Below are 25455 nucleotides of genomic sequence, written 5' to 3' on the forward strand. Positions count from 1 at the left end.
TCTGAATAAATCGTATATATCATAAAGCGTATGATACTAATCAGCGTTTGAAATTGGCACTAGTCCTGTAGTCTTTACCAAAGTGCCCAATATTAAAGGTATCCTATGGACTAGTAGAAATTGGCCCATTTTAAAGGTTTTGCTATATGTTATCATTATAAGGACTAGTGGACAAAAACTATTAGTTTCTAACCCTGCTAATGCATTTCGATATGCCTCGTGTATATCACAAAACGGTAGGCATTCACGGCTAATCCATCCAGCGTTCGCGGTACCAACAGCAGAATTGGTGTTCGTCTTTCCCGGGACTATCTGATATTCTTACCCGGCGTTCCCGGCCCATAAGCACTGCTCTACCCGAAAGCAGGAGTGCAAAGCAGGACACTTGATGCCGGATCTTTCGTGGTTACGCATCAACACTTGTGACCTACACACAATCTCGCGGATTTAATCTGCAGTCCGTGATTGAATCACTCCTCACAGTCACTGCAGGGGCGAGGATGTGTGGCAGGGGGAACGCCGGGGCTGCGGCGATAACTTTAGATGTTTGTAAATTATGTTTGTTTGTCCTGCCTGTAGTGTTGTCAAGGGAGGTCGGATCGACTGGAAACTGTTCAGGAAATGGTTTGGCGGAACCCTTGGCCATATGGGGAATGAAGGAGGTAGGTGACCAAACTTTAGTGTTTGTTTACTGATAGTACAGTGGGATATCTTACTCCCTAAACCGTGTTGAATGGCACCACGTTTTCACGTGAGCACAACTGCAGCGCTGAGTTAAATGAGAGAGGGGCGATCGGATAGCCTCCCAGGCAGCATTACATAATTGGGCCATACGAAATAAGTTATAAATACTTGTGTTTGGCTTGTGTTGGGTCCGATTTGGCCCGGACTGTCAAAATCTACTTTAAACACACGGATGTATCATCAAATGTGTTTACATCTATAGACAAGCCAAACACTTCTGATAGAGACGATGTTGAGAATGTGGAGAGAAAAGGGCTTCACTTTGAGCACTGTGTTTTCTTTAACTACCGCAATATGAGACAATAAAGTGGTATATAGGTAGATATAATACTAGTCGTTAGATATGAAGAATGTTTAGTAACTTTAGAAGTTCTAGGACAGTTATTAACACGTGTCGTGTCAGCCCTATGACATTCGCGATTGTCCACTTCGAGAAAACATCCTGTGTTGGTTTAACATGAATTAGCAAAGGTTAATGGGTGCAGGCTAAAACGGCACCTCAGCAAAACGTCACCGATTTCTCTGGCGAAAACGGCACCGCATTTGGCGAAAACGGCTACTATGTGTCGGGCGAAAACGGCACCTCTATTTTTAATAACGATTAGTTCCGTTTTTATTAAGAATACGCCTAAGGCCTTGAAGTTTTCTAGTTTATTTTGTGGGTTTAGTATTGCTTCTAGAGTTAGAGCCTTGTTTAGATTAAATATTGAGGTTGGTTTGTAATGCGGTTCGATGTGTTAGGTAGTGTGTGCAGTGGATGAGTGCGTGTTCTGGGGTTTCTGGTTGTTTGCAGTGTGGGCAGTTACCTGTAGTGTGTTTTTTTAAAAACATTAGGTGGTTATTTAGGTTGGTGTGTCCTGTTTGGAGTTTAGTGATTACTCTGTCGATTTTTTTGGATGGATGGAGAATTTTTGGTTTGGTTAGTGGTTTGCTGAGCACTTTTTTGATTTGGCTATTTGAGTTTAGATATAGGTTATGCCATTTTTTTGTGATTTTTTGCTTGTTTACACTTTTAATTTCTGATTTTGAGATGGGTAAGTTTAAGCTTATTTCTGGGATTTTGAGGGATAGTTTAGCTGCTTTATCGGCGTTTTCATTACCGTATATTCCTACGTGGGCGGGTATCCACAAGAAGGTTATTTGTTTGCCTGCCTTAGTTAGGTCGTTGGCGCTTGCGAGTTACAATGTAAGTTTAATATCATTTATTTGACCAAGGTAAAACAAAAAAGTAAGATGCCGTTTTCGCTCGAGTCGAGGTGCCGTTTTCGCTCGAGTCGAGGTGCCGTTTTCGCCCGGTGACGTTTTGCTGAGGTGCCGTTAATTAGGGATGCCCAACACGTTAATTAATGAAAGACGAGTAATCAAAACACTGTCATTTCCTGCCCAGGACATCACACCCCTACACGCTAAGGGTCGGTGAGAAACATTCTCATCAAAGAAAACACACAGTCCAGACACTGACTTTTCTACGAGGACTCACGGAATATTTTCTCCCCCGAACTATTTATATAGACTTGTCATGCAGTTCAACTTTTCAACAGTTTCTACCCCCACCTACCCCGACTGCGAAATTGCCTGAGGTAGAAGCGGTCGTTAAACGTCAAAATAGTTGTAGTAGTTCAACAATTGTAATTGTCTAAAAATGCTTTTGCTATGTGGTGTCCTTGTGGTATATTTTGATGGAGAATATCAGCTTCTGAACAACTTTTACTTGCGTGCATGGCTTTTGGCATGTATATATTTAAGCGAGTCAGTTTCGGGTTCAGGGGATACTCATAAATATTGGTTCTATGTTTTAACGGAGATATGATATTTTCTTATGAAATATCGCGTAATAGTGTAATTTGCGTGCTTTACCATTCATTGTACCATTCTATACCATGTAAATGTTGTAATATCAGTCAATCGGGTGGGAAAACAGCCCAATCCTCACTCTTTAAAGGACTATGTCAATCATTTTGCAAGTTGAAATGACCCCTGATACTTTATGACATTTTATGGAGTCAAAATCAATGCTGATTAGTCAAACCGCTATGCAAGGTTTTTTTCAAAGGAAATTAGGCCTTATTCTGTAAAATTACCATTGGCTCGGGTAGAACCACTGGGCTAACCACGCGGTTCAAGATAATCGAGCACTGTTCGACTTTTTTTAGCCAAGCGGTCCTAACCGCGCCAATGGAAATACTACATCATAAATGAACTGTTTCGATTTGCGCGGTTTTACCAACCTCTACCGGTTTGCAGTTGGTGAAACCGCGCCAAACCGCGCACAATGGAAACTAAGTCGCCGAACTTTTAAGCATAGTTTTTGCGATAGCATTTCAACCGCCTCCCTAAACGTGCCCCAAACCTCGCACATGGAAACACAGCCTAAAGGGCGGCCGCTTTTACATAAACCAGTAAAGCTTATTTGTCAATCCCCATTCATATATTTATGTATAAAAATCTGTTGAAACAAAATACATTGTAAAGCCTGGTTTGTTTGCATTAAAATCAAAACAAAGGAATCTGTAATTAAAATGTGTAAGGTGTAAAAAGCTTTTACATAAAAAAGCCAAATACATGGGGGAGAGTATATACATAATTCTATATAATTTTCGTGAATGGAGCAGATTTAAAAAAAAAGAAAGAAGATAATCCAAGCATATTCGATATTACCGTGTTTAAAGAATTTATATCAGTCATATATTTCTAACTTAGATCACCCGTATGTAACCCAGGTAAAGCATGCATATCGGGGAACATTGTAATGTTGGCACAGTTTATCGTGTCTTCGTGCTTTAGCATTACACATTGGCTTTTCATATTTCTCAAGGTTTTAATGTTTATTTGTTTATGTATTTTTTTATTTGTTTTTTTCTCTCCTTTTTTTTCTGGGTTATATATTTATCTAAATATACATTTAGTTACTTGTATGTGTGGGGGCGTTTAACAGAAACCTGGTTGCACCATGATATTCTAGCCACTGATATTACACTGATACCATTTTCAGATCTTAAATCAGAGTATAACGGACAGCCTGAGCTGGAGGCGCGCGTGGATATGTTGACAGTTTTTACGTAGTTAGTGTTAAAACCGAATGTTTGCGAGGATTAATAAGATTTCTGAATTCAGTTACAACAGTAACCGTACATGTATTTGTTACATTAAGTCATTTCATTTAAATTTGTTTGGTATGATATATGTCTTATAATTATTTTAGGATGGAAGGTACAGTTACCAAATAAAATATGCTGAAATATCAATTCATTATGACCATATTTCATAATCTATTTTTCAAAGTAACCCTCCTTACATTAATGATAACCATTTAAAGAATATAGTACTTAAAGACATTGCAACAAACCGAATAATCAGGGGGGAGACTTTATACTGAGGGGGGCGCGAAATATATCCGCCCGGGGGAGATTTTATTTCAGAACAGATTCTCCGGGGGAGAATCTGTACCGGTATAAAATCTCCGGGGGTAGAATTTGTACGGGGGAGAGTTTATACCGGGACACCGGCACTGGCGATACTGGCAACGCTCAGCCAGCATTGGCCCAATTGTGTCATGCTGCCTGGGAGCTAGTGGTAAAAGCGTTCGCTCGTCACGCCGAAGACCCGGGGTTGATTCCCGACATGGGTACAATGTGTGAAGCCGGTTTCTGGTGTTCCCCGCCATGATATTACTGGAATATTGTTAAAAGCGGCGTATAATCATAATCACTCGCTCACTCACCAATGAGAGATCGCCATTGGATCAAGGGGCGTCAAATGCATATTCGATGCGCTGCAAACACTGTGTGCTGCAATATTTTAAATTTTCCCCGTACATAATTTGAAAAAAGAAATTTAGAAATGCTATGGCTGGCATGTCGGTAAACCTACAATATCTCGGTGTAGGTTTACCGAAATGCGAGCCCTGGAGGTATAGAGGATAAATAGAGAATACTAAACGAGCTCCCGTGTAATACTAATTTTATGAAACGAGTGAATAGTTGTGGTATCTGACGAGCGAAAGCGAGTCAGATATCACAACTATTCACGAGTTTCATAAAATTGGTTTTACACGGGAGCGAGTTTAGTATTTTATTTATTACTTGCCATTTATAACGTTTTTATAATTTTACTGTTGAGTATTAACAGGCTGACACCTACACGATCCACGGCATAGTCCAATTGAGTTTAACAGAATAATACTTCAAACACGTAGTTGAAACGTATGAATTTAATACCATACAACGGCCCACCTTTAGAATTCAGGTGTCCGTTCCACAAAATTATTGTAGGGCTAAGACTATCGCAACTCGCATACTTTAACTTAGCCTAACGACTGTCGTTGCGCTACAATACGATCGCCTTGTGGAACGGGCCTTGCACCTCAAAGTTTACAATCACGTCACAATACCCGATGACGTAATTTGTGGAAATTTTTGCAAGATCCATCGGCGAAACAATGCCATGTGACGTCAGCCTATCAACAAGGTTGCTGGGTCATCGAGTGTGCATAAGCTCCTCTCAATGATCTATCAACTCCACACGCAATGTCTTTGAATAAGCCAAGGGATGTTGAGAGCTTTCAATATTTGTTCGTGAAACGTGTTCCGAGAGTACATAAGCACGCGTTTTGGTATTACACAATGTGTAATACAGCTGTATGTTTATTTAACGGGTGATCTCTTCACGAGCAAGTAATAAAAGACAACTACGGATATGAACGAAATTAGTTAACACGAACTGTCGTTTTAAGAACCGTCTAGCTTCACCGACCGCCTCCGTGGTCTAGCGGATAGAGCGTCTGCCAGGAGAGCGGAAGGTCCGGGGTTCGATCCGCGGCTGCGTCATACCAAATGACGTTAAAAGATGGTACTTCTTGTTACCCTGTCTGGCGCGCGGCATTAAGGGGCTAAAACAAGGACTGGTCGGCTCGGAGTCAGTATCCTGAGTTGGGTAATTATGTTAAATCGGCATCAGTCCGGACTAGTACAAACAGCCACACAAACACACGCGCGCGCGCGCCTCCATTTCACCTCACCTGCTTCACGGAAACTGGGTCAACGTTTTCCATCTGTCACCATGACAGAGCTTTGCTCCCTTTGATTATTGAGGCCGTCTATACATGCTTCCCAGCTCAAAAAAATGAAAATGATTCACTGCATATTGTGGGAATTACTTTGACAAGCATGTTCCGTATGCAAGGCACAACAGTACACGGCAGCTGGGACGGGGTGATTGGTGGCTGTAGTGGAATGAGGCTGATGACGGCGAGATGCATTTAAGACAGGTGTACGAAAGCGCGTAGGCGAGTGACACAGACGGTAATAAGGTGCTTGAAATACACAGCTAAATATATTATCTTCAGGAATGGGAAAGTCAGACAACTGACATGGCGAGATAACTGAGAACTGCGTACTGCTACCTCAAGCAGCACGTGTACGACGGGTGGGAGGGTGTCTGTTATGTTGATTCGTTCCCTTGTTCAACTCACAAAATAGAAAGCCTCTGTTTGACAGGATCTTTAATGGTACAGCATTGCGAATATTTGAGGTGCAGCTTAGGCTGAGATTCTAAAATTCCTATTTGATGTATTTCAACTCTGGGAAATATTATTTACTGAATGCAACGTAGACAAGCAGGATGTTTCACACAAAAACACAGAATTTCGTTGTTTTAATTTGAGATCCCGAGGTAAAACGCTCGAAGTTAATCAGAACATTCCAGGCTAGCCTGTCTCCCAAACGCTAGAGAATAAATTTGAAAAATGAATCCAACTCAAGTCTAGAATAATTTGGCAAGTCTAGATGCCCCAGCCCTGAGCTTAAGCATTGTTTTGGCTCCATTTTGATTTAACGTTTACCTTTTTAGATATATATTTTAAAATATGATTTCTGGAACTTAACGTTAATTCTAGGCCGATGCCATGGATATGAGTTCTCTGCAGCGACCATGTATGTAGCCTGTATGCATGTAATCCAACAAACCTGAGCCTGGACAAGAGACCCTTGTGGCATACACTGCCGGGCAAAAGAAAGTATACACTTGAACATTCACACTTCACTCTCCGCATTACTGTGTACCGTGAAGGTGTTCCTTGAGACGTCACGTGCACGTCACGTGTGAGATACGCATTGATATCATGCATGTAATATCGCCTATTATACTCGTATCAAATACATCACCATCGAATAGCCATTTCTTGTTTGTTTCATTTTTAGACATGGGTGTATTCATTCTGGCGCCCCTCTGTATAAAAGGGCTGCATTTGAGATAGACGATATAATTATTGCAAAGTTCTTCTTATGGAATGGAATACATGTAGGTACATTTATTTTGATATATTTCTTTTCAAGTCACATACGGTGTTATTAAAAAGAGGGATTTATGACCTCTGTTCTCTCTACCTCAAAACAAAGATCTGAGGACATCCCATTAGGGACGACCTTTCATCCGACCAATCAGAGCATCGCTTACCAGATTGTGAAAGTGACAGTAGGAATGTGATTTCTAATCATGCAACCTCGAAAACTTTAACTCCGAACGATAGTTACGGGTTTAACGACTGAATCCTTACAATCTAGACCATCTATTAGCCATTCCGGAATGTTCTTTTGTTCAGGTTTCAAATTTGTAATCGAGAATTTGTCAAAATATGTTTCGAAGCGTAGTCGGTCAAAGTTCGCACAAGGTCGGTCTGACGTGACCCGTAATGGGATGTCCTCAGATCTTTGTTTAGCTGTAGCGAGAACTAAGATCTGATTTTAATGAGATTTGAATCGAAATGAAGTATCCCATAAACAAATTGTGTTTTAATGTATAGTGCAGTCCTGTTGACTCCACCCCAAATGACACCCCACATGAGGTGAGGTGAAATGGGACTTATATTATTATCAAGATTATTGCACCTATATAACGACATGCATACACGTGTGTGTGTGTGGCTGCTTGTACAAGTCCGGACTGATGCCGATTATATAGTGCTAGCCCACTGAGATACCATGCCGCAGTTTGACATGAATACCCCGATCAGACACAGTATACCGACTCCGAGCTGACCAGTCCTTGTTTTAATCCCTTAATGCCTAGCGCCAGACAGGGTAACAGGAAGTACCATCTTTTAACGTCTTTTGGTAGGACGCGGCCGCGGATCGAACCCCGGCCCTCCGCTCTCTGGGCGGACGCTCTACCACGCTCTACCACTGGACCATGGGGGCAGTCCGCAAGTTGAGGTACCCAGAATGCTGACACCAAGTATCATCTAGATACAGTTCTGATGCGAACTCTAACCAAGAATGGGACCTGTTTAAATCACTTTGATCGAGTGTAAAAACGTCACAGCAAACAGCGAAAACATTTGGCCTCACCCATGGCCCCACCACAAAAGACATGCAAGACGCTGATTTTGGCTTTCCGATTCACGACAGTACGAGGAAAATCCTGACTGACTATCTGCAGCGAGGTCACATTATCAGTTCGCCGCAGGACAGCGAGATGTGAGACAGGCTATCGAGACGAACGTTGAGGAAATCCCCGTTCAGGATTTGGAACTGACTCAGGACAATCCGCCTGTTCACGCGGTAACTGATACCGTAGGGGCTTTTGGTGGAGACGAGGATAAAGATATCTGTAGAGAAGAAATAACAAAACTGGAGCCTCGCTGGACCAAGTTGTTGTCAAAGGATATTATGTTGCATACAAATGTATGAAATGTTTTTATTTTGAACAATGAGACCACAAACTTTCTCTTTACCCTCTTGCGCGTCTTTAACAGTATGTGTAAAATCATGTTTAGAAAGATCTAGTGTCCGTTCAGACCTTGCCCTTGCCCCGTCTGAAGCAGCCTCTAATACATGATGCCAGCTTGTGGGTGAGTGGAGTGAGTGATTTAACGCCGTTTTTGACAATATATCAGTTCTATCACGGCGTGTCAGCTTCATGTGCGAGAAAGGTGAGGTGAAATGGGGTTTAACGTCGCGTCCAAGATCATTGCACTTATATAGTGTGTGTGTGTGTGTGGCTGTTTGTACTAGTCCGGACTGATGCCGATTTATAGTGCTAGCACACTGAGATACCATGCCGCAGTTTAACATGAATACCCCACTCAGACACAGTATACTGTCTCCGAGCCGACCAGTCCTTGTTTTAGCTCCGTAATGCCTAGCGCCAGACAGGGTAACAACAAGTACCATCTTTTAACGTCTTTTGCTATGACGCGGTCGGGGATCGAATCCCGGACCTTCCGCTCTCCGGGCGGACGCTCTACCACTAGACCACGGAGGCGGTCATGTGCGAGAAAGGCCGAGGGAAGCAGGTTTAACACGTTTACCACTAAGGTGAAAGCCACGAGCACGGCACAAACCAAGTAACGTTATCGGGGTGAATCTTGGAGTGGAGGGTTTCAGGGAAGGGGAGCAACTCTGCACTTTGTTGCCCCGACACCTTGACAATGCTGCACTGCTTAAAGTCAGACTGAAGGAAGGTAATAGGATGTTTACCAAAGAAATCACGCACCTGGAAACAAATAATAAAAATAATAAAAATGTCCATCCTTTGTTACTGATGACACATCATTGCCACATAGCATTAAATGTTATTCGCTCCACAGGAGCGTCAAGTGAGTGAGTGAGTATGGGCAGGTGGGTGTATAAGTGGATGGGTGGATGGGTGCGTGAGTTGATAAGTAGTGAGTGATGTAGTGGATAATTGGGTGGGTGATGAGTGACTGAATAAGTGAGTGAGTAGGTATGAGCAGGTGGGTGTATGGGTGCGTGAGTAAGTAGGTATGTGCAGGTAGGTGTGTGAGTGAGTGAGTGAGTAGGTGTGGGCAGGTGGGTGTATGAGTGAGTGAGTATGCGTGGGCAGGTGGGTGTATGAGTAAGACAGTAGGTGTGGGAAGGTGGGTGAATGAGTGAGTGAGTGAGTAGGTATGTGCAGGTGGGTGTGTGAGTGAGTGAGTGAGTAGGTGTGGGCAGGTGGGTGTATGAGTGAGTGAGTAGGTGTGGGCAGGTGGGTGTATGAGTAAGACAGTAGGTGTGGGAAGGTGGGTGAATGAGTGAGTGAGTGAGTAGGTATGTGCAGGTGGGTGTGTGAGTGAGTGAGTGAGTAGGTGTGGGCAGGTGGGTGTATGAGTGAGTGAGTAGGTGTGGGCAGGTGGGTGTATGAGTGAGTAGGTGTAGGCAGGTGGATGTATGAGTGAGTAGGTGTGGGCAGGTGGGTGTATGAGTGAGTGAGTAGGTGTGGGCTGGTGGGTGTATGAGTGAGTAGGTGTGGGCAGGTGGGTGTATGAGTGAGTAGGTGTGGGCAGGTGGGTGTATGAGTGAGTAGGTGTGGGCAGGTGGGTGTATGAGTGAGTGAGTAGGTGTGGGCTCGTGGGTGTATGAGTGAGTAGGTGTGGGCAGGTGGGTGTATGAGTGAGTAGGTGTGGGCAGGTGGGTGTATGAGTGAGTAGGTGTGGGCAGGTGGGTGTATGAGTGAGTAGGTGTGGGCAGGTGGGTGTATGAGTGAGTGAGTTGGTGTGGGCAGGTGGGTGTATGAGTGAGTAGGTGTGGGCAGGTGGGTGTATGAGTGAGTAGGTGTGGGCAGGTGGGTGTATGAGTGAGAGAGTAGGTGTGGGCAGGTGGGTGTATGAGTGAGTAGATGTGGGCAGGTGGGTGTATGAGTGAGTAGGTGTGGGCAGGTGGGTGTATGAGTGAGTAGGTGTGGGAAGGTGGGTGTATGAGTGAGTGAGTAGGTGTGGGCAGGTGGGTGTATGAGTGAGTAGGTGTGGGCAGGTGGGTGTATGAGTGAGTAGGTGTGGGCAGGTGGGTGAATGAGTGAGTGAGTAGGTGTGGGCAGGTTGGTGAATGAGTGAGAGAGTAGGTGTGGGCAGGTGGGTGTATGAGTGAGTGAGTAGGTGTGGGCAGGTGGGTGTATTAGTGAGTAGGTGTGGGCAGGTGGGTGAATGAGTGAGTGAGTAGGTTTGGGCAGGTGGGTGTATGAGTGAGAGAGTAGGTTTGGGCAGGTGGGTGTATGAGTGAGTAGGTGTGGGAAGGTGGGTGTATGAGTGAGTGAGTAGGTGTGGGCAGGTGGGTGTATGTGTGAGTAGGTGTGGGCAGGTGGGTGTATGAGTGAGTAGGTGTGGGAAGGTAGGTGTATGAGTGAGAGAGTAGGTTTGGGCAGGTGGGTGTATGAGTGAGAGAGTAGGTGTGGGCGGGTGGGTGTATGAGTGAGTAGGTGTGGGCAGGTGGGTGTATGAGTGAGAGAGTAGGTGTGGGCAGGTGGGTGTATGAGTGAGTAGGTGTGGGCAGGTGGGTGTATGAGTGAGTAGGTGTGGGAAGGTGGGTGTATGAGTGAGTGAGTAGGTGTGGGCAGGTGGGTGTATGAGTGAGTGAGTTGGTGTGGGCAGGTGGGTGTATGAGTGAGTAGGTGTGGGCAGGTGGGTGTATGAGTGAGTGAGTAGGTGTTGGTAGGTGGGTGTATGAGTGAGTGAGTAGATGTGGGCAGGTGGGTGTATGAGTGAGTAGGTGTGGGAAGGTGGGTGTATGAGTGAGTGAGTAGGTGTGGGCAGGTGGGTGTATGAGTGAGTGAGTAGGTGTGGGCAGGTGGGTGTATGAGTGAGTAGGTGTGGGCAGGTGGGTGTATGAGTGAGTAGGTGTGGACAGGTGGGTGAATGAGTGAGTGAGTAGGTGTGGGCAGGTTGGTGAATGAGTGAGAGAGTAGGTGTGGGCAGGTGGGTGTATGAGTGAGTGAGTAGGTGTGGGCAGGTGGGTGTATTAGTGAGTAGGTGTGGGCAGGTGTGGGCAGGTGGGTGAATGAGTGAGTGAGTAGGTGTGGGCAGGTGGGTGTATGAGTGAGAGAGTAGGTTTGGGCAGGTGGGTGTATGAGTGAGTAGGTGTGGGAAGGTGGGTGTATGAGTGAGTGAGTAGGTGTGGGCAGGTGGGTGTATGTGTGAGTAGGTGTGGGCAGGTGGGTGTATGAGTGAGTAGGTGTGGGCAGGTGGGTGTATGAGTGAGAGAGTAGGTTTGGGCAGGTGGGTGTATGGGTGAGAGAGTAGGTGTGGGCAGGTGGGTGTATGAGTGAGTAGGTGTGGGCAGGTGGGTGTATGAGTGAGTAGGTGTGGGCAGGTGGGTGAATGAGTGAGTGAGTAGGTGTGGACAGGTGGGTGTATGAGTGAGTAGGTGTGGGCAGGTGGGTGTATGAGTGAGTAGGTGTGGGCAGGTGGGTGAATGAGTGAGTGAGTAGGTGTGGGCAGGTTGGTGAATGAGTGAGAGAGTAGGTGTGGGCAGGTGGGTGTATGAGTGAGTGAGTAGATGTGGGCAGGTGGGTGTATGAGTGAGTAGGTGTGGGCAGGTGGGTGTATGAGTGAGTAGGTGTGGGCAGGTGGGTGAATGAATGAGTGAGTAGGTGTGGGCAGGTGGGTGTATGAGTGAGTAGGTGTGGGCAGGTGGGTGTATGAGTGAGTAGGTGTGGGCAGGTGGGTGAATGAGTGAGTGAGTAGGTGTGGGCAGGTTGGTGAATGAGTGAGAGAGTAGGTGTGGGCAGGTGGGTGTATGAGTGAGTGAGTAGATGTGGGCAGGTGGGTGTATGAGTGAGTAGGTGTGGGCAGGTGGGTGTATGAGTGAGTAGGTGTGGGAAGGTGGTTGTATGAGTGAGTGAGTAGGTGTGGGCAGGTGGGTGTATGAGTGAGTAGGTGTGGGAAGGTGGGTGTATGAGTGAGTGAGTAGGTGTGGGCAGGTGGGTGTATGAGTGAGAGTGTAGGTGTGGGCAGGTGGGTGTATGTGTGAGTAGGGGTGGGAAGGTGGGTGTATGAGTGAGTGAGTAGGTGTGGGCAGGTGGGTGTATGAGTGAGTAGGTGTGGGCAGGTGGGTGTATGAGTGAGTAGGTGTGGGTAGGTGGGTGTATGAGTGAGTAGGTGTGGGCAGGTGGGTGTATGAGTGAGTGAGTAGGTGTGGGCAGGTGGGTGTATGAGTGAGTGAGTTGGTGTGGGCAGGTAGGTGTATGAGTGAGTAGGTGTGGGCAGGTGGGTGTATGAGTGAGTGAGTAGGTGTGGGCAGGTGGGTGTATGAGTGAGTGAGTAGGTGTGGGCAGGTGGGTGAATGAGTGAGTGAGTAGGTTTGGGCAGGTGAGTGTATGAGTGAGAGAGTAGGTGTGGGCAGGTGGGTGTATGAGTGAGATAGTAGGTCTGGGCAGGTGGGTGTATGAATGAGTAGGTGTTGGTAGGTGGGTGTATGAGAGAGTAGGTGTGGGCAGGTGGGTGTATGAGTGATTGAGTAGGTGTGGGCAGGTGGGTGAATGAGTGAGTAGGTGTTGGTAGGTGGGTGTATGAGTGAGTGAGTAGGTCCGGGCAGGTGGGTGTATGAGTGAGTAGTCGTTTGTAGGTGGGTGTATGAGTGAGTGAGTAGGTGTGGGCAGGTGGGTGTATGAGTGAGAGTGTAGGTGTGGGCAGGTGGGTGTATGTGTGAGTAGGGGTGGGAAGGTGGGTGTATGAGTGAGTGAGTAGGTGTGGGCAGGTGGGTGTATGAGTGAGTAGGTGTGGGCAGGTGGGTGTATGAGTGAGTAGGTGTGGGTAGGTGGGTGTATGAGTGAGTAGGTGTGGGCAGGTGGGTGTATGAGTGAGTGAGTAGGTGTGGGCAGGTGGGTGTATGAGTGAGTGAGTTGGTGTGGGCAGGTGGGTGTATGAGTGAGTAGGTGTGGGCAGGTGGGTGTATGAGTGAGTGAGTAGGTGTGGGCAGGTGGGTGTATGAGTGAGTGAGTTGGTGTGGGCAGGTGGGTGTATGAGTGAGTAGGTGTGGGCAGGTGGGTCTATGAGTGAGTGAGTAGGTGTTGGTAGGTGGGTGTATGAGTGAGTGAGTAGATGTGGGCAGGTGGGTGTATGAGTGAGTAGGTGTTGGTAGGTGGGTGTATGAGTGAGTGAGTAGGTATGGGCAGGTGGGTGTATGAGTGAGTAGGTGTGGGCAGGTTGGTGTATGAGCGAGTGAGTAGGTGTGGGCAGGTTGGTGTATGAGTGAGTGAGTAGGTGTGGGCAGGTGGGTGTATGAGTGAGTGAGTAGGTGTTGGCAGGTGGGTGAATGAATGAGTGAGTAGGTTTGGGCAGGTGGGTGTATGAGTGAGAGAGTAGGTGTGGGCAGGTGGGTGTATGAGTGAGATAGTAGGTCTGGGCAGGTGGGTGTATGAGTGAGTAGGTGTGGGAAGGTGGGTGTATGAGTGAGAGAGTAGGTTTGGGCAGGTGGGTGTATGAGTGAGTGAGTAGGTGTGGGCAGGTGGGTGAATGAGTGAGTAGGTGTTGGTAGGTGGGTGTATGAGTGAGTGAGTAGGTCCGGGCAGGTGGGTGTATGAGTGAGTAGTCGTTGGTAGGTGGGTGTATGAGTGAGTGACTAGGTGTGGGCAGGTGGGTGTATGAGTGAGTGAGTAGGTGTGGGCAGGTGGGTGTATGAGTGAGTGAGTAGGTGTGGGCTGGTGGGTGTATGAGTGAGTGAGTAGGTGTGGGCAGATGGGTGTATGAGTGAGTAGGTGTTGGTAGGTGGGTGTATGAGTGAGTGAGTAGATGTGGGCAGGTGGGTGTATGAGTGAGTAGGTGTTGGTAGGTGGGTGTATGAGTGAGTGAGTAGGTGTGGGCAGGTGGGTGTATGAGTGAGTAGGTGTGGGCAGGTGGGTGTATGAGCGAGTGAGTAGGTGTGGGCAGGTGGGTGAATGAGTGAGTAGGAAGAAGAAGAAGAAATGTTTATTTAAGTGTCACATATTGTACATAAAACACATTTTAAACAAAAGCAAGTTGCCGTTAAAAGTACAATATCCAGCCTCTAGGGCTTATGAGACACTCTAAAAGCATTTAAAACATATAACATTAGTAAATATAAAACACAAAATAAAAATATTATATACAATGTTAAGACTAGAAGAGATGCACTCTCCTTCTATACATGCTGTATAATGTGCTTGCTAAAAGCGGATGTAAAATCACTTCTTGCATCAAATAAGATAATTGCTGAATGCTATCTGATTTAATTCAGCTGCCTTGTGTAGTAGTTGATATCTCAGGTCACTGTATACAAAACAATCTATTAAAAAGTGTGATTCATCCTCAATAACATAATTATTTTTTTCTGCACAAAATTTACATATTCTATCATTTAAAGGGATAGGTGGCTTGGAATAGCGGCCTGTTTCGACTAATAGAGGGAGGTTACCACACCTAAACTTAGATAAAACACTTCGATAATCCCTTCGCTTCACACATTTCACATAGTGGCTCACATTCACATCAAATTTGAAAAGTCTGTGAGTCCTTAGCTTGTTACCATTTGGTTTGTTCTCATCATCTCACACTTGTTTACACCATGATTCACTATCTTTCTCTTTCAAGATATCCTTCAGTAAGTTCACTTTTTTCTTGTTATTGTCACTGTCACTGATAATCCCATCCACATTTAAGTCTCGTATCAGCATTTCAGTTCTTTTATCAAGAGATTTACTTTGATACATTGCCCACTTATGAATAATATTTGGAATTCTGCTATCTTGCATTGATTCACATCTGAAGAATTGTCTAAATAATTCTATCTTTTGATCCACATCACTTGATGACCATCCCACCTCGCTGCGAATTGCCTAGTTAGATGCATTTTGACCGGTTCCTAGAAAAAATCTACAAGCTTTGTTTTGGATGACTTGCACCTCCCTGTATTTGTTAATCCCCCATATACCAGCTCAATAGAACAAAACAGGCTCGATAAGGGTATTGTACAACTTGGTATATACTTCATAGGACATCCCACCACAACTTCTAAATTTAGTGTACAATGCAGATAGTGCTCTACTGGCAGATTTACAAAGTTCTTTTACAGTCTTATGCATGTCCATATGTTGATTCAACCAGATGCCCAGGTATCTATAGCTCTCTGTATATGGTACAACATTTAAGCCACATTTAAACTGGTAATCTGAAATGATTGTAGACTTGGGTCTGAAATGCACAACTTGTGTTTTCTCACAGTTTATTTCTAACCTCCACTTTCTGCACCATTCACTGAGTATACATAGCATTTTCTGTAGAGATTCCTCATCCGGGGCCATTAATGCTAGGTCATCCGCATATAGGAGAACAGATAACATATAGTTCTCTATTTCAATTCCACATTGTAAACCTTTCAATTCCTCAGCAAGATCATTGATGTAAATAGAAAATAAAGTTGGGGATAATTTGCAGCCTTGTTTAACACCATAATTCACATCAAATGGATCTGTATACAAGTCATTTAATTTAACTGTGCATTGCACATTGTTGTAGAGTGACTGTATGCATTGAAGAATTTTTCCTTTTATACCACACTTCATAAGCTTGAACCATAAGCATTGCCTGTCAACAGAGTCAAATGCCTTCTTTATGTCAACAAAACACACAAATGTTGACTTTTTGGTGGACTTTCTCACATTGATGATGTTGTAAAGTGCATTAACATGATCTATGCAACTGCGATTCTGTCTGAATCCATTCTGCTCTTCTACTAATGTATTATTATCTTCTAACCAGGATTGAATCCTTCTATTTAGGATGTCTGTGTATACCTTACATGGAATAGATAACAGAGTTATTCCTCTATAGCTAAGTGGGTCAAGTGGATCACTATTTGACTTTGGAATAGGATTTATGATTCCTTTATTCCATTCATTAGGTGCAACTGAATTCTCAAAACAAAAGTGTATTAATTTGTGGAGTAGCTTAATACAGTGATTATTTTGTAGGACTTCAGCAGGAATATTATCCAAACCAACAGCTTTACCTTTCTTGAGATGATTAACAGCTATCTCAACCTCACTGAATGAAATAGGTTCATTTAAACTTGAGATATCTCTGTCTTCTTCTGTTTTCTTCAATTGAGCTAATTCTTCTATTATATTTTGATATTTTGATTCACCATCAAACAGTTTACTGCTCTTTTCTTCATTAGCAGAAAACAATGAATGATATGAGTCTCTCCAGTGTTGTGATACAGTGTCTGCATCAGATGTGATTTCTTCATTGTCTAACTTCATCTTCATGGGAATTTGTTTCTTCCTATCATTTGATAACCCAAGTTTACCAATTTCTCTCCAGAACTCATTACTTTTGTTTTCTTCACACATAGATAACAGTTCATCTCTTTGTTGATTTTGATACAGTCTCTTTGTTTTCCTTAGAAGCTTGTCAAATAGTTTTCTTTTACCAACATAATCTCTTCTTAAAGCTCTTTTATTGTGTTGTGAACCTGAACAAGATAACCACAGTCTTTCTTTTTCACACATACAGTCCCATTTTCCCTGAAGATCTTCATTCCAATATGGTTTGAACCTTGATTTAAATCTTCTTTTGATATTATTTCTTCTACTACCCATTTTCTTTAATTTTTCATCCATTTCCTCATATATTAGGTCTGTAAAAGATTGGTAGGCTTCAGATACACTTCTTTCTTCACTTAGTTGCTTCTCAATTTTAGAAATTGTCTCATTCACTTTCTTGGTAATGTTTTCATCATTAAAAAAGTTACTTGGGAGATTATTTGTTCTAAACTTGTCACATTTACTAGTCTTTGTCTCTTCTGTTCTATGGATGATATCATTATCACTTGCAGCAAACAGATCCAATGATATTTCTATGTAAGAATGATCCGGTGTTTTGTTGTTATCCTGTTGATCAATTGTGGATGCGATGTCAGTCATAAGATGAACTTTGAAGTCCTTCACAATATCTAACTGTTCATGTGGCAGCACAATGTAATCAACTACAGCTTTTCCTTTTGTTGACACTGATGTGAAGTTATTTTCTCCTATCCTTCCATTTACCATACACAGGTTGCAATCAACTAAGAAATCTATAAACAATTGCCCTGCAGAATTTATACAATGATCAATTGCTTCACGTTGAACAACATCATCTACACCTTCAATGAAATCAGAATAGTCACCACATCTTGCATTGATGTCCCCTGTTAATACACAAGTTTCTATATTTTGGTATGTATAAAACTGTTCTAAAAGTCTTGTGAAAAACACTTCTATATCATGAGACCTTGTTGATCCAGATGGAGGAAGGTATGCAACGCACAGGCACATTACATCCTCGGTATGTTTACTTGAAATTTTGACCCACAATATATCTTCAATTTCCTTGTCAAGAATTTCAACAAGGTTATTCACTAGAAAACTATTTTTCACCAGCACTCCTACGCCTCGTTTAGCTCTTGCGTGTAAACTTGACCTGTTATGACCAATCCATGAATAACCGTTATGGAACCACTTTTCTTAAGAAATGTTTCACACACACATATGATATCATCATTAAAATAATCAACAACATTATATCTAAAATTGTTGTTATCTCCATTTAGTGTGGACCACCCTCCTACATTCCATAAACCAAGCCTTAAGCCCTAATACCTTACATTAGCCCTAACTTTTCTTTTGGAGATAAAACCAGACTTAGAAACAGAATATTTATCATCAACACCCATTTCTTTTAGTATTGTTCTCATGTTTGTGTTCTGTTTCCTTGTCTCTAAAGGAATGTGATGTTCAATGTACACATGATCATATTTTTTCACATTTTTTAACAGTTTCTTTGTTTTCATCACTTTTTCTTGCTCTTCAACTGTTCCCACACTTGCCACGACCACACCCGGAGCTTTACCCCGAGCAGTTTTTCTCTCTGCTGTACACAGTTCAACGTCGGTTAGTTTTAACCCATACCGCAACAACTTCAAAACTTGATTTTTCGTCACTGTAGGATTTTCCTTCTCTCCTGCCTGCTCTGCTAGATTCTTAATGATAATAGTTCTAGCATGTTCTTCATCCATTTTCCCATCTGAACCCTTTTTCACTGCTTCTGAGTAGAGCTTATGTGTACTGTTTATCTTTTCTTCAAAAGCCTCAAGTCTTTGGTTAATGTCTGCTTTTACACTGACAAGTTCTAATTTAACTTTTTCTTCTATTATTGAGGCTAGTCGCTCAGCTAGATTTTGTTCAAATTTAGATTCTAATTTGTGTATTCTTTCAGAGAGATTTTCCTTCACACCCTTGAATTCAGTCAATAGATGAGCAAACATTTCCTGAACGCCTGGTAAATCAGATTGATTATGGCCCGTACAGTTCACCTTACCACTGTTTGACCCGCTGCGAACCATCTCCTTTACACAAGTCTGATTAGTGTCATTTTTCACTTTCTTGCTGAAATTACTTTCAATGTCACTTGCATCGTCACTTATGGAACGCTTCCTATTAGTGTTACCATGTATTTCAGCCAAAACTGTCACAGGGGTGACGGGCGTACCCGTTGCCATGACACTATCAACAAATTCACGATCGGATGAGCTTGAATCGGCATTTCTTGCCATAATGCGATATGATCGATCGTGATTGCTCAAGTTTATGATTGTAGGTGGGTGTATGAGCGAGTGAGTGAGTAGGTATGTGAGTACGGGTAGGTGGGTGTATGAGTGAGACGGTAGGTTAGAGGGTTGGTGATGTTCTACGCGACAATCAGCAGTATTTCAGCGACATCCATGCAGTCGGCCTCACACATTACGCACACTGTGAACCAGAGCATGATACTTGGTGTTGCGAGCGCCCACGCTGAACCTCATATTATACGTATTGATGCGAATTATACAGCTCCTCGTGACTTGAGGACACTGCACATCTGCCTACAGTTAACGTGTGACGTCAGCACTCCATTATGCTCATTGTTATCGTGAAGATACTGCTTCATCGATATGTCCGGCGCGCATCCGGAACGCGACAGTTCCGGACACCTGCCTGGCATGTGTCGTCTCATCCTGGTGTTGATTGGACGCCACAGAGATGCGTCACATGCTAAACGAGAAAGCGATAGGTTGTCTCTCAACTAATCAGAGCGAATTGCCAGGATAAAATGAAATCAATGTTGTACAGGTCACACCATACATTCATTGGCCTTGAAAAGACCTACTTGAAATTGTTATGCTTGAACAGAATCAGATGTCTTCATTTCATTAGACCGCCTCCGTGGTTTAGTGGTAGAGCGTCCGCCCGGAGAGCGGAAGGTCCGGGGTTCGATCCCCGACCGCGTCATACCAAAAGACGTTAAAAGATGGTACTTGTTGTTACCCCGTCTGGCGCTCGGCATAAAGGGGCTTAAACTAGGACTGGTCGGCTCGGAGTCAGTATAAAGTAATCGGCATCAGTCCGGACTAGTACAAGCAGCCACACAAACACACACACGTACATGCACGTCGCTATATAAGTGCAATAATCTTGGACGCGACGTTAAACTCCATTTCACCTCACCCCACCTTGATTACATTAAAGCGTTTTTTAATACAAACTACATGTCGTTTTTCTTTCAACAGAAGCGTCAACAAAGTGTATGAACCAACTGCAAATTAACAACTAGGGATCAAAATATAATCGACATTATTTGCATAATCATAAGACATCTCTACTATATTAAAGACGAGTCCATTGTACAATTCCGACTATATCTATATCATAAGCATGTATATATGAATCATTGCGGAAAGGTGGGCGTGTCATGCCGGTTATCTTATAGGTAGTATCATCTCCAAAGTAATCATCTGCAAACAATCACCACTTCTCAATCCTTCGAATCCTTGTTCCCTCCTAGTATGTTTCTAGGTTTGTCAGCATCATACCCGTGCTCATGGGTTTCACGAAAGTTTTGAAAGTCTTAGACCTGAATCACTTCGGGCTTTCCTCCCACATTAAGCTGACACGCTGTGACATAACTTGAAAACCGTTCAAAGCGGCGTTAAACCCAACTCTCTCTCTCACTCGATGATCCTGTTTATAATACCTCCATTCTGTTATGATAAATATCCTTGACCCATTTGCCATCATGATTTGCCATTCATTTTGAGTCTGATCTGAATGACGCGACAATATTACTTATGCCTGTCAAATCATATACGACAGAAATTAAATGTTACGAAATATGGAATGGTGACGTCACTTCCAAACAAAGTTATGGTAGCGAATGGATCCAGATTATTTGTTATCACAGAATGGAGATTTATTACACTGATGGTCGAGAATGCTTGCAAATTCGCCATTACAAAGCTGTTGTTGACAATATTCGCAGTTACATAGATACCGGAATGCCATTATACTTTGGGGAATAAGGGTTTGCAGTTGTAAAGAGATCTCACTTATCTGTCTGTGGGGCGGTCGGGTAGCCTAGTGGTTAAAGCGTTCGCTCGTCACGCCGAAGACCCGGGTTCGATTCCCGACATGGTTACAATGTGTGAAGCCCATTTGTGGTGTCCCCAGCCGTGATATTGCTGGAATAGTGCTAAAAGCGGCGTAAATCCATACTCACTCACTCACTCTCTTATCTGTCTGTATCATCAACCTACTGCCCTCAGCCCCCTGCAGTTATCTAACCATCCGTGCCAATACTGTCCCCACAATAAGCCATACGGTTACTGTTAACCCCATGAAGATCCGGGGTAGAATAGGTCTCCAGCAACCCATGCTTGTCGTAAAAGGCGACTAGGCTTGCGTTAGAGTAGACTGAGGAGATCGGGTGGTCAGGCTTGCTGACTTGGTTGATGCATGTCATCGATCCCAATTGCGTGGATTGATGCTCATGATATCAATCACTGGATTGTCTGGTCCAGACTCGATTATTTACAGACCGTCGTCATATAGCTGGAATATTACTCAGTGTGGCGTTAAACAACAAACAAACAAACAAACAAACTGTTAACTGATGAGCAAAGGGAAGGTCCCCTCTGTCCAGCTTTCTTGTGCCTAGCATATTGAGAATGAGTAGCCTTGCTGTGGCTTAAAACATTTTTGAACAATGTAGCAAACTTTGATATGTAAACATGGTAAACAGCAAACATAACTTGTTTTATGTCATCTTAATAATAAGTTTATTCCTACTTATGTTGGAGATACTATCAAAATAAATCAAAGTTTCTTTTGAGCTGGCATGAATATTATAAATTACTTAGCAAGTCCATGCTCTTAATTCCCTCTACTCTTGCTGCAGTCTCTGATTTTGGCTTGGGTACATATCAGTATAGGGACACATACCTGGGGTATATATCTGTAGTACCTGTGACGACAACGACCCCTTCAGTTCTTCTCCCCCATGTGGTTGATCATACATTAAACATTCTTCACGAATACTGTAGAACATGAAATTTGACACCAAATTAATGCGAGTGTAGACCGCTGGTTTAAAATGCGTTACGACATTAATGAGATTAGAACTGCCTTTGACCAGTTAAAGCTAATCAACAAACGAAAACACCAAGACTTAGAATTCCATGAAGTACTGTAGTATAGGCTGATCTTTAAAAAACTTAACTTCAACTGTTGATCTAACTTCTATGAAATCAAAAGCAGGAAGGTTTATCCTCATCTTTCAGGAAATTAAACATGAAAGAGCAGCATGTACATGCATTAAATGGAAATGTGCTTGCCTAAGTGACAATTCTACTTGTCATTAAAGTGAATGACAGTGTTCTTCTTTTGCTTGTGTATTGTGTCCAAAGACGATATTATTGTGATGTACTTGATGCACTCCACTTGTCTCCTGAATCCGTTGCACAATATTGACAAGAAAACTTTTGATGCGATGCATCACCTAGGCGGCAAACTCTTTCTTAGTCAAATTACATTCACAAAAAATATTTTCTCCCAAATATTTAATCAAGATATACGAACGAATTATGTAGAAATTTGTCAAAGAAAACCCTTGACTCTAGCAGAGAGTACACTAAAAGGGGGCTGTCGTGTACATTTCAGCATACTTACAGAAATTGTTAATGGAAAATTAAGGTAATAAATATTAGGGGTCTTAAACAACCTAAATGGGTGGCGTACTGAAGGACATATTCAGTCATGACCACTAAGAATTGGCCACTATGTGTCCTTTCAAAACTATAGAATCTATATTTATATCGGAAAGTTTCAATACTTTGACAATAGGAATAAGCAAGCGCTGCTATAACGCCTACACTTTACTGTAAGACGCTGGTAAAATAGGACGTCTCGTATCCTTCTTGTTTGAAGTAGTTCTAGTGTTCAAATCATCGAGATGCGCACGTCATGTCTCTGGAATGTTACAGTTGGTCACGATTAAGTCAACAATGTCGTGGCGAATGCCGAAAACAGACGAAAATCTAACGAACACGACCCAAGATAATAAAAGAGGCGATTTGAAGTTGAATAACTTACAAAATACAGAAAATATAAAATATATAAAGGAATGTGTTACGTACAACATCATGTTTTTTTAGCATTTTGCATCTGCTTACCGCGTCCCGCGTACCACACTGCTGAGTCCCGAATACCCCCTAAATATACTCGGAATCCCGCGTAGCGAAAGGGGATTAGCAATCTCACTATCTCCCTCTCATTATGGCGGTAAACCTTCTGACAAATGTCATGCATTTCATGGTTTGAATAAACTAGAACTAAACAACTAACAAAATATCGAAAATTTCCAAACTAAGATGTTATGCATGTTCATTGGATTCTTTATCGAATGTATAATGTGGAGGACTACTTCAGTCTAGGATTAGTAATATACTTTTAATTATGATATTATTACACCTTCAGATTATTACAAGTAAAAGTTTCATCTTAAACATAGAGAGAGGTAGGGAGTTTATGGAGATAAGTTGTAACATTGGCATTGTTCATACAATTCTTAGTTCTGTAGGATATCATAACATGCACACAAAAAATTACAGTGGAATGCTTCCCTCTTAGTTCAAAGAAAACCAGCCTGCTCACTTTTGAGAAAAATGTTTACCCTTTTCCCCATAGTAATTAGATATGCTTGCCTCATTTCGCACTTTTACCTCTTAACATTTTATTGGCGCATTGCCAGATCCCACATGTGATAGCATATAAATGTCTGTCATTGGGATCCGTGATCGGACACGTTAGGATTTGAATACAACAACAGGAAGGTCGCGGACGTGATATTGACATGACTTTAAAGGGTTCATTGTGTATCAAGTTTCTATATCTAATCATCCATAGGGTACTGGTTGCCAAATCGTTGACTATAAATCGCTGTGCAGAGTTGCGTCCCTTGGGCATACCAAAAACCTATCATCGTGGGTTCGAATCCCGGTTCGCCCCGATTATGTTTCTAGGTTTGTCGGCACCATACCCGTGCTCGTGGGTTTCACCGAAGTGGTAAACGTCCGAGACCTGCATCACTTCGGGCTTTCCTCACACATTAAGCTGACACGCCGAGATATAACTGGAATACTGTTAAAAGCGGTGTTACACCATATTTACTCTCTCACTAGTGTTTATTTGTGGTCACATTTTCCATGTCAACACTTGACTGTAAACGTCTGCTCACCTTTTTCGTGCAGCGGATAGTGGTGGTTTAAATTTGGCAGATATTATTTGTTGTCAGTTTGACCTTAAAAGTGGTAAACGTCTGAGACCTTCATCACTTTGTGCTTTCCTCCCACATTAAGCTGACCTATGCTAACATATATGTAACCTATGGTCTATTTATAAGAATCTTTATTAAGCGTCAAGAAAGTTACATTGAGATTTGGTTTAACGTAGCTTTGAACAGTGTATCAGTTATTTCACAGCGTGTCAGCTTAACGTGGGAAGACACTGGCTATCAAAATACACAGAAGGCCTGGTCTGCTTAACCTGTAAGTTTCAAAGATAATATCATGGTGTATTTTTATATTTTTAGTTATACATCTTCCAAGAATAAAGCCTGTTTGCTTGCCATGTATAATTGTATTCAATGTTGTTTTTAGTCTATTTGCAATACAGTACTTATAAATTTATAAAGGGAATTTAACAATGTAATTGGAGGCCAAATTTTAAATAATTGTCTGTCTTTATTTGGTTTTGGAAGAGTGATAATTCCTCTGTTCATTGTTATAGATAATATTTTAATTTTAAAGGTTTCCATCATAAATCTATGAATCCATGGGCCTAACTCTCTCCAAAAGCACAATCGGATATCCATCAACACCTGGGCTGTTATGATGTTTCATGGACAGAACTGCTTTTTTAATTTCTTCAATGCTAATTTCCTTTTCAGGATTTTCTACGTCATCTTTTCTTAGTTTCGGTGTTTTGAGATTGTTCATTTTAATATCATAGGCTTGCTAAGTAATGTTTGTTTTATTGTACAGACTGTTATAGAAATATTTTGACTCTTCTAGGATAGATTTGCGTCTGTCACTGTGTCTCCATGTTCATTTAGGATACTATTAATAAACTAACTTGTGTAATTTCAATTTTCTAAATGACAAAAAAACTGGTTTGTTCTTCTCTTTACCATCTTATTCTATTTTTAACTGAATTCCTCTTTTTTCTTCTTCATGTAGTTGTAATTGCTTTTTCGTAGTTGATAAATCAGCTGATATTGATTCGTTTAAGTTTTGAAAGTACTTTCTGATAGTTTCTTCAAGAACTGATATTTGTTCTGTGAGTTCTTTAATCTTTTTATCCTTATTAATGACAAAAAGAGAAATGGTTTTACCCCTTAAATCCACTATGAAGGTTCAGACACGGGCTATCATCCTCGTTTATCCAATGTATAATATCCCCATTCTATTGAGAAACTCGGAACGTATTTATATGTGGGTTGTAATATCAATGTCACTCACTACTTCCAGATGTGATTGAAACATATTTTTATTTAATAAATGAATTTGGATTGGTAAACAAGTCATAGGTTATTACATGGGTGCAAATCTACCAGAACACAGGATGTACATA

The 25455-nt window shown here is 42.5% G+C and overlaps 1 protein-coding gene across 4 annotated transcripts in view; it reads left to right on the plus strand.

The window, feature by feature from the left end:
• Window positions 1-396: 396 nt before the first annotated feature.
• Window positions 397-25455, plus strand: part of LOC124148111 — a 67056-nt gene continuing 41997 nt past the window's right edge. Inside the window, exon 1 of one of the 4 annotated variants that reach the window (XM_048387466.1) lies at window positions 397-662. In XM_048387466.1, the coding sequence (XP_048243423.1) occupies window positions 501-662 (162 nt within the window). In that variant the 5' untranslated portion in view covers window positions 397-500. The remainder of the gene's footprint in view (window positions 663-25455) is intronic. The other 3 variants (XM_048387465.1, XM_048387463.1, XM_048387464.1) reach the window with 3 other exon arrangements.

This window comes from Haliotis rufescens, unplaced genomic scaffold, assembly GCF_023055435.1.
Source record: "Haliotis rufescens isolate VD_foot unplaced genomic scaffold, xgHalRufe1.0.p SCAF_7, whole genome shotgun sequence".
Taxonomy (NCBI): domain Eukaryota; kingdom Metazoa; phylum Mollusca; class Gastropoda; order Lepetellida; family Haliotidae; genus Haliotis; species Haliotis rufescens.